Raw genomic sequence first — 12,887 nt, forward strand, 5'->3', positions numbered from 1 at the left:
TATCACGATATGGACTTCAAACCAGTTTTGGATAATATATTGATACATCACCCAGCCCTACTCCCTACTTCATTTCTCTTGTTTTCACAATTTTACCTTCGTTTCGTAAGTTCCCTCCACGTCGTTTTCTAATATCCGAGAAAGACCAAAATCTGAAACCTTGCACTGAAGGTTATGAGACACCAGAATGTTGCGGGCCGCCAGGTCCCGGTGCACATAGTTGCGGTCTGACAGGTAGGTCATTCCCGAGGCAATGCCCTGCAGCATCGTCACAAGCTGCACCGCACTGAACTTGTCCATGTTCTCCTGAAACACAAATACAGGCACATAGAAAAGTCTTCTCCCTGCGCTTAGCCGCTTGTTTCAAAGTAAAGAATGAAGTTTCGGAATTGTCATGGCAATGAAACGTTATAAAGGTAAAGGGACCCCTGACCATTAGGTCCAGTCGTGGCCGACTCTGGGGTTGCAGCGCTCATCTTGCTTTACTGGCCAAGGGAGCTGGCACACAGCTTCCAGGTCATGTGGCCAGCATGACTAAGCCGCTTCTGGTGAACCAGAGCAGCGCATGGAAATGCTGTTTACCTTCCCACCGGAGCGGTACCTATTTATCTACTTGCGCTTGACGTGCTTTCGAGCTGCTAGGTTAGCAGGAGCAGGGACCAAGCAGCGGGAGCTCACCCCGTTGCGGGGATTCGAACCGCCGACCTTCTGATCAGCAAGTCCTAGGCTCTGTGGCCACCCCAGCCTGTGTCCCACCAAAAAACAAATACAGTGTGCAACAGTCATGGACTGTGGCTTGCCAGCCCTTTGCTTCTTAGTCCCAGATAGACCACAAAATCTGGGGAGGGGGGGTCTGGCGTTCCTGATGGGCTGGTGGATATGGCTGATGGGTCTACATTCAGCCCAGTCGGTCACAACTTATCCAGGCATGCCCCAAGATACTCAGTTCCCAAGAATATCCAGCCGTTCAAGGTAAGAGATTCCAAGATGGCTAATATAAATTAAATCTTATCAAATTAATCTAAAACAACAACAACAACCCAATAATGCTAAAAGAAAACTGCAGAAAAGAACTCAGGCTCCATCACTTCGTAGTGGCATTGGGGAATGACATGGCTAAATACTCCTCCATGCAAAAATAAAAAAGTGTGCATATAGAAAATGATTTGGCATTGGGACGGGTTCTAGCTGACCCTTCTCTCTCCAACGTGCTCATTTTCTTAGGTTGAATTTCCTTTTGCATGGAATCTCCACCTGCAATCTGAATTAATACAGCTCTGATACAGCTTTACCAACCGGCGATGCCTAAGTGGCTGACGAAAAAGGACTCACCCGTAAGAAGGTGTCCAGAGCCCCATTTTCCATGTATTCTGTGATAATCATCATTGGGTGTCCTGGGAAGAGAAAAGAAAAGAAAAGAAAATTACTAGCCCTGCCCTCACCTTCCTTCCCATCTGGTTGGCAATGGTTCTCTGGGCTTCCCCCCAAAATCCAAATGGAAAAGTCATTTTAACCTTTTGAACACACGTAGCTTCTGGTCTCTCTTGCCCAGTTATCGTCTGCTTTGTAGTCCTCCAAGCTCACAGGGCAGTGATGATTTCTATTATTATTATTATTATTATTATTATTATTATTATTATTATTATGGAATAAGTATATAAACTTTAGAAGACATCTGAAGGCAGCCCTGCGTAGGAAAGCTTTTTAATGTTGGTGTTTTATTATGTTTTTATGCATGTTGGAAAGCCACTCAGAGTGGCTGGGGCAAACCAGTCAGATGGGCAGGGTACAAAAATAAATAAATTATTATTATTCTCATTGGAGATGCCAAGGACTGAATCTGGTAGCTCCCACATGCTGCTCCAGTACCTTCCACAGAAGCCTCACAATCACTGGTGATTCCACGTAGTGAGAACAGTCCCATTCCACCACCAGACGCTCCTGCCCCATCATGTTACCTTTGAAGGTGACCCGGAAACTACAACTAATCCAGAACGCGGCAGCCAGACTGGTGACTGGGAGCGGCCGCCGAGACCACATAACACCTGTCCTGAAAGACCTACATTGGCTCCCAGTACATTTCTGAGCACAATTCAAAGTGTTGGTGCTGACCTTTAAAGCCCTAAATGGCCTTGGTCCTGTATACCTGAAGGAGTATACACTGAGGTCCAGCGATGAGGGCCTTCTGGTGGTTCCCTCACTGCAAGAAGCCAAGTTACAGGGAACCAGGCAGAGGGCCTTCTCGGTAGTGGCACCCGCCCTGTGGAACGCCCTCCCACCAGATGTCAAAGAGAACAACAACTACCAGACTTTAGAAGACATCTGAAGGCAGCCCTGTTTAGGGAAGCTTTTAGTGTTTGATGTATTGCAGTATTTTAATATTTTTTTGGAAGCCGCCCAGATTGGCTGGGGAAGCCCAGCCAGATGGGCGGGGTATAAAAAATAAAAAATAAATTATTATTATTATTATGGCTGAGCCCTTACGTTTTGTAACGACTCCTTCCAAGCGGACAATGTTGGGGTGATTGAACTGGCCCATGATCGTCGCCTCGCGCAAGAAGTTCCACCATGTTGAGTCTGAGTAAGTTGACTTCAAGGTCTTGATGGCCACCACGACACGTTCCTTCCCTGGGAAACGCAGGTTCCCACAGTAGACCTCCCCAAACTCGCCTGTGAAGCATTCAGAGGAAAGAAAAAGCGGGTATTAGGGATATAGAAAAAGGGGATCTCCTGACCAGAGAGAGCAGAAACCTCATGATACGCACCTTCACCAATAACAGTATCCATGGTGACAACAGATGGGTCTAGCTCTTTTGTGAATTCTAGGACTCCCCTGCTGGGATCGTCATAGGGCTGGAGGTCAACGTATGGCTTCAACCAAATCTCATCTGTAATAAAGAGTCATCTGTTAAGTTGTGGGTGAACATATCAGACGACACAGACGACACAGCGATTCTTCAAACAGCTCTTGTTTATTTACAGACCAGAACAGAACTGAACTGAACTGAAGGGTTCAGTCAGCCTGCTTATATAGAGCTCCAGTACAACGTTACTGTAACAACTTTCTAAAACTATCCACTGAATGTCACTTTCGATCCCTTATTTGCATAACTATCTACAGTATCCCCCTGCTGGCCCAGGGTGAGAACTTCAGTACATAACACCATCACTGTAAATGATTTCTGCACAAAGGTTTTGCGGCTCTTTCGGTACAGTAAGACGCAAGAATTCCCCCAGCCAACATCACAGCCCTAAACGTATTGGCTTGGGAAAGTAAATCTAAAGCTACTAGAGCAAACGTACTGAAGCTGAAGGAGAACAGGAAAAGTTGCCAAGTTTTAAAAGCACTGAATTTTGCCTGCAAAGGAAGAAACAAAAGCACACTTGGGAGTGTGCTCCTAATTCTTCCTTCAAAGCACCTGCGCCTTGAACTCTCCCATGCCCAATGCCACATGCGACATCAGGTGCTGGAAGGATGAGCATGGATCACCCAATCTCCTAAGATCTGAGGCCCTAACTAGGCCTGAGTGTTGTGGTTTCCCTATGACCATGCTAGGAAAAATATAGAACAGGACTTCAGATGGACGAATGTGGGGGAAACAGAGCCATGGATGAAAAGTAAGGTGGAAATTCGTTCAAGGTTATAGACACAGGGAGAAGTGGGCTGTGGTGGTGGTGGTGAATGAGCAATAATATCCCAGGCTTCTTGCCTGGATATTCAGCTTTTATTTTATTTTAAAGATTTTAGATCAGGGTAGTCCAACAAGCGAGGTCTTATAGTGCGGTCCTCAGCAACATTTGACGTATCCCCAGTCCGTGGCTGGGCTTGGGTAGGAGGCGTGAGGGCTCTGGCAGGATCCTGGAGGGGAGGAGGTAAGTCCTAAGATTCGGAAGACTCTTGTTTGACTCTAAAATTTAATTGTGTTAATTGTGAGATTTATTTTGCAAAACCAGTAAAAATCATTTTTTTAAAAAGAGGGGGCCTGTCGTATATCGCGTGAGTGTGATGTCACAGTGTGACGTCATGCTGCCTGGAGGAGACCGAGCACTCTGAAAGAGCCAGCTGCTGAAGCTGCAACACGTAATGTGTGTGATGGCGCATGCCAGGCCCCCTCAGCACTGAGCTGTCCCGGCCCTTTCCAACAAATATTGAAGAGGCTGAAGACAAGGCGGCCCCTTACAGTTGGTGGGCCTGAGTGTAAGCTTGTGCTTGGCAATATGTATCTGGACTTCAGATTGAGGGACGTAGCATGGAGGGAGGAATTTGGAGCAGAAGTACACCTACTGAGGAAAAGTTAATCATCACTCTCCCTGCACACACATGCCCCCTAAAAAACCCTGCACTACTGACCATCCCCATCAAAGTGGCTTTTGATATTCTCAAATGCTCGTCTGGCTGGTCTGCATTTACATGTAGTTTGGGGCTCTGAACTCCTAAGCCTTTCACCTCCTCTGCCTTCCCTGACTCCAGGCGCTCACCTCGGTCGTAGCCGGATTGCTTGTGGCATCGCCGGGCTCCGCGTCGATAAGAGTGCCTAAAACAGATAAGGATAAACATCAGAACAGAGACGGTATAACCATCCAGAGCACAGAACAAACCAAATAACAATGCCCAGGATTCCCTCCACCCTCGCAAACCACCATCTCTACCTTCGGCAAACAAGGAGACCGACAACCAGACCGATAAACAGCAGAACTCCAAAGATTATGCTGACAATCACTCCTCCAGAGGGCATCCCAGTGTCTGCAAGAGCAAAACGCAGGTTATAGACACCGTTCCAGCACCAGGCCACCCTAGCCAGGGCTCACCACTCCAGAAATATATCTGGATTTCCATAGGGATTCAGAGTAACTGTATGCATAGGTATGTGAAAGCACGGGATTTGTTTCAACCAGATGTAAGGAAAAGTAATGAAGAAGTAACATATACGCTTGGAGCTCAATGTCCAATAACGCACCAGCTTTGCCTCCGATTATGCAGAGTACAGACCATGAATTCTTTGGTCTACTTTGTGCATATAAATGCTACTTACATGTTTCCTACAATGTATATAAGTGAGATAACTTCATTCCCCCCAGTAGTGATGTATGGAAGTGAAAGCCCCAGTAGTGATGTATGGAAGTGAAAGCTGGACTATAAAGAAGGTTGATCGCCGAAGAATTGATGCTTTTGAATTATGGTGCTGGAGGAATTGATGCTTTTGAATTATGGTGCTGGAGTAGACTGCAAGAAGATCAGACCTCTCCATTCTGAAGGAAATCACCCCTGAGTGCTCACTGGAAGGACAGATCCTGAAGCTGAGGCTCCAATACTTTGGCTACCTCATGAGAAGAGAAGACCCCTTGGAAAAGACCCTGATGTTGGGAAAGATGGAGGGCACAAGGAGAAGGAGATGACAGAGGATGAGATGGTTGGACAGTGTTCTCGAAGCTACCAGCATGAGTTTGACCAAACTGCGGGAGGCAGTGGAAGACAGGCGTGCCTGGCGTGCTCTGGTCCATGGGGTCACAAAAAGGGTCACAACTAAACGACTAAACAACAACAACCCCATTCCCCAGGCAGGCACGTCAGCCCCAGGCAAACACAACCCTGATACTTTTTGTGCTTTAATATACACAGAAAGTGAACGCGTATTAAACCCCAACGCAAACAGTGAGCACCCTGGGTGTTCTTTTGCTGTCCTATTTATCAAAACTCTTTATCTATAAATACCTGATCTGAGAGGTCATTGGAAGGACTTGAGGAGCTGAACTGTTATGAAGTGTATGCTCATGATGTCAATGCCAAATTTATCCCAAATGCTTTCTTCAGTATTTACGTTGGGTATGGAACCACTAGTAAGTGAGTGGCTTGGCCCGGATCCCAATTACACTTTCAGTACTGAGTGCTGTGTGGATAATTTTTTAAAGTGCATTTCTTTCTTTTTTTGGAAACAATGCTTGGCGTTATCCTTAGTTCTAGTTTCCTATAATGCCTTTGCTGACCTTATTTATCTCATCCAAGGGCCATACTGGGGAGTGGATGGGTTTCAGAGAAGTTTCATACAGCCATTGTTCTTAGCAGATTGTTGCACATGTTTATGCCACAGCAAATGCACAAGGTGTGCCAACAGACCCACTCAGGTGTTAGGACCAGCAGAGAGGGCCCTCTTGGTAGTTCTACTTCCCTCAGAAGTTTGGGGGTGTGGTGGCCCAGGATAAGGCATTGTCTGTGACAGCCTCTACATTACCTGGTCCTGAATGGGGTAACTGTGCCCCTGAAGGACCAGATGCGCAGCCTGGGAGTCATTTGGACTCACAGCTGTCCATGGAGGCGCAGGTTAATTCTGTGTCCAAGGCAGCTGTCTACCAGCTCCACCTGGTACGCAGGCTGAGACCCTACCTGCCCGCAGACTGTCTCACCAGAGTGGTGCATGCTCTAGTTATCTCCCGCTTGGACTACTGCAATGCGCTTTACATGGGGCTACGTTTGAAGGTGTCCCGGAAACTGCAATTATTCCAGAATGTGGCAGCAAGACTGGTGACTGGGAGTGGCCACTGGGACCACATAACACCAGTCCTGAGAGATCTACATTGGCTCCCAGTACGTTTCCGAGCACAATCCAAAGTGTTGGTGCTGACCTTTAAAGCCCTAAACGGCCTTGGTCCTGTATACCTGAAGGAGCGTCTCCACCCCCATTGTTCAGCCCGGACACTGAGATCCAGCGCCGAGGGCCTTCTGGCGGTTCCCTCATTGCGAGAAGTGAGGGAACCAGACAGAGGGCCTGTTCCACAGGCACCACACCTACCCTGTGGAACACCCTGCCTTCAGATGTGAAGGAAATAAGTAGCTATCCTATCTTTAAAAGACATCTGAAGGCAGCCCTGTTTCAAGGAAGTTCAAGGAAGTATTCAATGCTGTACTGTTTTTAACACTTGATTGGAAGCCGCCCAGAGTGGCTGGGGAAACTCAGCCAGATGGCGGGGCATAAATAAATTATATTATTATTATTATTATTATTATTATTATTATTATTATTATTATTATTACATTGTGGAATTCTCTCCCCACAAGAGGTGTGTCTGGCTTCTTTACAGCTTTGGGTGGATGCTGTCAATGTGCCTCTTTATCCTGGCCTCTGATACCTTATCAGCACCCAACCTATTCTTGTGACTTGTCTTAACTGTTTTTTTCTTATGAATTTTAAGTTGCTGTAACCTGCTCTGGGACCTGTGGGTGAAGAGAAAGTAATAAATTTAGCAACAAGAGGCACTAGAAAGCCACAGTAAGAAGGGTTTACAGGTTCATGTCTCCAGGAGTTTAGGCACATAGACTTGCCCCACACAGTTTATGCATTCCTTGCAGGAAGCTGGTGTAACAAAGAGGGGAGCTTCAGGCAGCAAATACGACTGCTGCATGAAACAGCTCTCAGTCTCCAAAGGGAAGTTGTTTGCATTTAATTTTAGTTTTGCAATGCAGATCTGAAAGCATTTCTAATTACCATGCCGAAAAACCAAACAGTATATTAGTAAAACAATTTAAAAAGGAAGCTGTGACAGTATCTAGATGCCTCCTAGAAATTTATATATTGAGCACCCATCCTGATTTGTTTGTACAGAGACTATAAATAAACTGTTATCCTACACTTTATAATGCATTTTCCCATCACTTTCCTAACAGCAAAAAAGTATGACCTCAAGTGTTTTAGAGCCCATTGAGTAAAAAAGATTGTACAGGAACACTACCATACAATGCCTGGAAAAGTTGCAAGTAAGTGTGTGTATGTATGTGTAAGTTTGTTCCATTTTCCTTATCTTCCTTATGAAAATCCACATACACCAGTGGTGTAATGGTAGGTAATGTCACAAATAGCAACTTCAGGGATGGGGTGACTTCCTTTAGAAAAACAGCTTGGAGTGGGTGGAAAATTAGCTTCCTACACTTGCAACACAATCCCAATCTGAATTGTTCCTTGCATCTAGTTTAGTCCCAAATCCATTAGCAAGAATCCCTCCTTTACAAACAAAGTGGGGCATCAAGGGGTCTACCTTGTGGAAGAGTGCGGAATTCTTGTTCCTGGGAATATGGCCCAGCTACAGAGTCTGTGATGGAGCGCACACGCATCAGGTAAGCTGTGTCAGGCTGCAGATTTGCCAAAGTTACTTGGGGTTCCTGGAGGTGTTGAACAGTGTAGTGCTTCTCTTCTCCCTGCAAAACAATTAGGCTGTGCTATAGCAAGGGTTGGGGATGCGGGTGGCGCTGTAGGTTAAACCACAGAGCCTACGACTTGCCGATCAGAAGGTCAGCGGTTCAAATCCCCGCGACGGGGTGAGCTCCCGTTGCTCATCCCTGCTCCTGCCAACCTAGCAGTTTGAAAGCAAGTCAAAGTGCAAGTAGATAAATAGGTACCGCTCTGGCGGGTAGGTAAACGGCGTTTCCGTGCGCTGCTCTGGTTCGCCAGAAGTGGCTTTGTCATGCTGGCCACATGACCTGGAAGCTGGACGCCGGCTTCCTCGGCCAATAAAGCGAGATGAGCGCCGCAACCCCAGAGTTGGCCACAACTGGACCTAATGGTCAGGGGTCCCTTTACCTTTATAGCAAGGGTTGGGAACCTTTCTGGCCCAGGAGTCAAGATCTTTAGCACCCACCTGTCCATCACCTAAATTCATAATAATGGCATCAGGTGTCTGACACCCACCCACCTGCCAAAGTTGGTCCATGGGGATGCGGGGAGAGATAACAGCCAAGCAGGACTGAACTCCTCGTGCTTTAGCTGATGTGCAGGGAAGGGAGTTCAATGGTGCTTTCTGAAGGGACCAGCTGGGTGAGCAGCTGATCCAAATACATCTCTACCAGCCGCACACCTAACGTCACATATGACATCAGGTGTGGTTTGGGGGAAACAGCCTGGCAGGCAAAACTGAATCCATGGGCCAGAGGTTCCAAACCCATATGCTATAGGACTTGAAGAGCTTGTGAAATGGAAGGGGAACATTGATGAAGTTTGCAGGTGTTGAGCAAAGGAAGAGCATATCTCACCTTCTCAAAGTACATAACCTCGTAGTTCACGGAGCTACGGCTGCGATGTCGTGTCGGTGACCAAGTCACAGAGAGGCTGCTGTCATTTCGCCTTGCCAGGATGAGATCAGTCACCTTGCCAGGGACTGCACATAAAGAAAGGAGAGATGGTCAAAGTGTAACCTGCTCTTTGCAATTCATCCCACCCCCCCATTCCCTTAGTGAAAGCTCTGGATCTCATTGCTTTTCCTGGCTCTGCCCAGTTAGCAGCAGATTGGCTAAACCTAGCAAATTCTGCACAGAGCTTGCCCTTCTCTGAGCCAAAGTAAGGCAGCTGTCTCTAGGGCCGCATTTGGGCTGTCATTAGAGCAGCAGACCAGGAGACCCATGAGTCAGAACTTGCTAGCATCCTTCACACATACTTTCGCTCCCATTTGACTTCACTTCCTTCCACTTTTTGGATACTGCTTCTTGTACACAGAAGTGCATTTCTAAGAATGACACAACTCTTAAAGGCATCTTGAGGCACAAGGGTGTGAATTTCCAACGTCACTTTTGTTTCTGGGAATCCCACAGACTCCAGAGAAGAAACCACAATGCTGTCTGTACCACAGCCTGCCTTAGATATGTCCTGGATTAACTCTGCGTTCAAAAAGACCACCTCTCTTTATAAGATGCTTTCTGCAGCATAAAAATCTGACTCTTTAAACACACACACACACACACACACACACACACACACACACACACACACGACAAGGTAGAAGGAGCGGTTCATGTGCTTATGATGGCACCAGGGAACTCAAAACAATTTTTGCCATTTTGACTGGCAACTGTTAGACTGAAGAATCAACTTTCCTATTTCACTGATGAATCCACAACAAAGATTTTGCAGATTAAATACAGTGGTACCTCTGGTTACGAACTTAATTTGTTCTGGAGGTCCGTTCTTAACCTGAAACTGTTCTTAACCTGAAGCACCACTTTAGCTAATGGGGCCTCCCACTGCTGCCGTGCCGCCAGCTCGCAATTTCTGTTCTCATCCTGAGGCAAAGTTCTTAACCCGAGGTACTACTTCCGGGTTAGTGGAGTCTATAACCGGAAGTGTTTGTAACCCGAGGTACCACTGTACACGGTATGTGATAGTGGCCACCAATGCGGATGGAAAGGCCTGACAGGGATATGGGAAATTATTTTGTTAGCTTCTAATTCTGTTGCCTCCATAAAGCAAACAGAATGATAAGAGTTCTGCCAAGAGTGACTAGGATGCATAAAGGCTGAAGAGCATCTACATTACAATAATCAGTTTGTTAAATTAGTTTTCAGACCAGCACAACAGGCTTGCTACATCTGCCAAATTTCTCTAGAGACCAGCATTCCACCCCCCACCCTAGACAATAAACCGCTGAGCTTTAAATACTGGACAAATGTCATATCCGGTACAACAGAGAAATTGTGTTGACAAAATACAGCACCCTGCTCAGCAATTACGTATCTCTCTCTTGAGGGCTGCAAATGATTCACAGTCATTACCTCAACATTCCTTTCACCGGAGGTGGGGAGCCTGTGATAAGACGTTGATGGACTACAACTCCCATCATTCCTGGCTGTTGGCTAAGCTTTCTGGGACTGACTGGAGCCGGAGACCAGCAGCAATTGGAGCCCCACCCCCCATTCTGCCATACACCAGCCCTTTATAGCAGGACTATGATTCCCATACTGTCGTGTGGGTAGGGAGCTGAGGCTGATAAAGAGAGTGGGCAGCCTTAGTGCTGCCTAATGCAGACCCTCCAACATTTCTTTGATGAAAATAGGGATGTCCTGTTCCATAATAATAATAATAATAATAATAATAATAATAATAATAATAACAACCCATCTGACTGGGTTGACCCAGGCACTCTGGGTGGCTTCCAACATACACAAAAACATAATTAAACATTTAAAAACCTCCCTATACAAGACTGCTTTCAGATGTCTTCTAAAGGTTGTATAGTTACTTATCTCCTTAGCTCAGGGGTTGCACAACTCCCATACCCTCCAACATTTCTCTGATGAAAATAGAGGTGTCCCGAGGAAAAGCAGGACATTCTGGGATCAAATCAGAAACCAGGATGGCTTCTGCAAATCTGGGACTGTCTCTGGAAAATAAGGACACTTGGAGGGTCTGCTAAAGAGTTCATGGCTGGAACGTGAAGAAAGTCAAGGACTCCCTTGCTCACAGCTCATACTTTTAGCCCCTACAGTACCTCAGATTTCGTCAGGATCCAAGCATCTAAGACAGTTATGGCCAAACGGCCTTCCAGCTGTTTTGGGACTTCAATTCCCATCATCCCTGACCACTGGTCCTGTTAGCTAGGGATGATGGGATTGTAGGCCAAAAACAAAAGTTTGGCCATCACTGATCTAAGAACTGTAAATTTGCCCCCTGCACACACTCATTTGCAATTAACTAATCAGTGCAGTGTAAGGGGAAAATGCAGCTCAGCTGCTGATACAACTTTTATTTGCTTTGGTTGTGCTCACTTCCTCTTCCCCATATACGTCACAGCGACTCACCTGCGTGGCCCACCAAAACCCGGACAGGAGAGCTGGTGCTGCTGCTGTGCAAGGCAGGGCTGAGCTCTGACACACCATTATGAGCCCGTACAACGAAGCTGTAATTGGTGAAAGCCTCCAGGCCGCTCACAACCACACTCTGCTGGGTGAGGTCTAGGGCGCTGGGAGAAAAAGTCACGCTGCTCTCGCAAGGTCTGCACTTCGGGGAACTGCAACGCTGGCAGGAGACGCTGTAGGAGAGGTCTTCGCGCCCACCCTGATCCGTGGGTGCCTGCCACGAAAGGGTGACCTCAGTCCCCTCAATAAGTACGGTGACATTGTGAGGAGCTGAAGGAGGGCCTGGAAAGGTAAAAGGAGGCAGCGTGTTAAAGTACAATCTTACAAAGAGATTCTAACCCTATCTGTACCTACCTTAAAGCTTATAAATATAGTGTGCTGTGACACGGGTGGCGCTGTGGGTTAAACCACAGAGCCTAGGACTTGCTGATCAGAAGGTTGGCGGTTCGAATCCCTGCTCCTACCAACCTAGCAGTTCAAAAGCACATCAAAGTGCAAGTAGATAAGTAGGTACCACTCCGGCGGGAAGGTAAACTGCGTTTCCGTGGGCTGCTCTGGTTCGCCAGAAGCGGCTTAGTCATGCTGGCCACATGACCCGGAAGCTGTACACCAGCTCCCTTGGCCAATAAAGCGAGATGAGTGCCGCAACCCCAGAGTCGGTCACGACTGGACCTAATGGTCAGGGGTCCCTTTACCTTTATAGTGCGCTGTAGGGTTCTATCTAGATTTCTTTTTTCTTTCCCTGCACCTGGGGACAGGTACAGTGGATATAAATATCTCCATTCCAACATATTATTATTATTTTCATTTCTATACTGCTTTATGTTTTAAATTTTAAAAAATCTCAAAGCGGTTTTACAGCACATTAAAACATCAAATGAAACAATCCAGAATAAAACCATTTCAAGCTTCAAGGAAAATGTTTCAGATCCTTCTCTTAAGTGACATTTTGCTTTCCCCATATTTATTTACTTACTTAATGTTTACGGCTGTCCCATGGCAGAAGTACTCTAGGAAGGCAGTGTGGTGTAGTGGTTAGTGTGTCGGACTAGGACCTGGGAGATAAGGGTTCAAAACCCCGCTCAGTCATGCAGCTCACTGGGTGACCTTGGGACAGTCACAGCCTCTTAACCTACCACACAGGGTCATTGTAGGGATTTACAGAGGGAACCATGTACTCTGTGGCCAGAGACATCTGGAAGACATATAAAGGAGCAGCAATTCGGAACCTCCAGATCAGTTTGGTCCACAAGGCCATTTTGGGCAGGCTGCA

The 12,887-nt window shown here is 46.7% G+C and overlaps 1 protein-coding gene across 1 annotated transcript in view; it reads right to left on the minus strand.

Moving 5' to 3' along the window:
• Window positions 1–12,887, minus strand: part of EPHA1 (EPH receptor A1) — an 80,082-nt gene that overhangs the window by 8,793 nt on the left and 58,402 nt on the right. The window contains exons 6-14 of the mRNA XM_083481409.1: window positions 11,558–11,896; window positions 9,020–9,144; window positions 8,029–8,188; window positions 4,651–4,744; window positions 4,480–4,535; window positions 2,766–2,888; window positions 2,485–2,670; window positions 1,333–1,394; window positions 97–306 (exon numbers count right to left, since the gene is read on the minus strand). Of these exons, the coding sequence (XP_083337535.1) occupies window positions 97–306; window positions 1,333–1,394; window positions 2,485–2,670; window positions 2,766–2,888; window positions 4,480–4,535; window positions 4,651–4,744; window positions 8,029–8,188; window positions 9,020–9,144; window positions 11,558–11,896 (1,355 nt within the window). The remainder of the gene's footprint in view (window positions 1–96; window positions 307–1,332; window positions 1,395–2,484; window positions 2,671–2,765; window positions 2,889–4,479; window positions 4,536–4,650; window positions 4,745–8,028; window positions 8,189–9,019; window positions 9,145–11,557; window positions 11,897–12,887) is intronic.

The sequence above is a fragment of the Podarcis liolepis genome, assembly GCF_965112155.1.
Source record: "Podarcis liolepis genome assembly, chromosome: 17".
Classification (NCBI taxonomy): domain Eukaryota; kingdom Metazoa; phylum Chordata; class Lepidosauria; order Squamata; family Lacertidae; genus Podarcis; species Podarcis liolepis.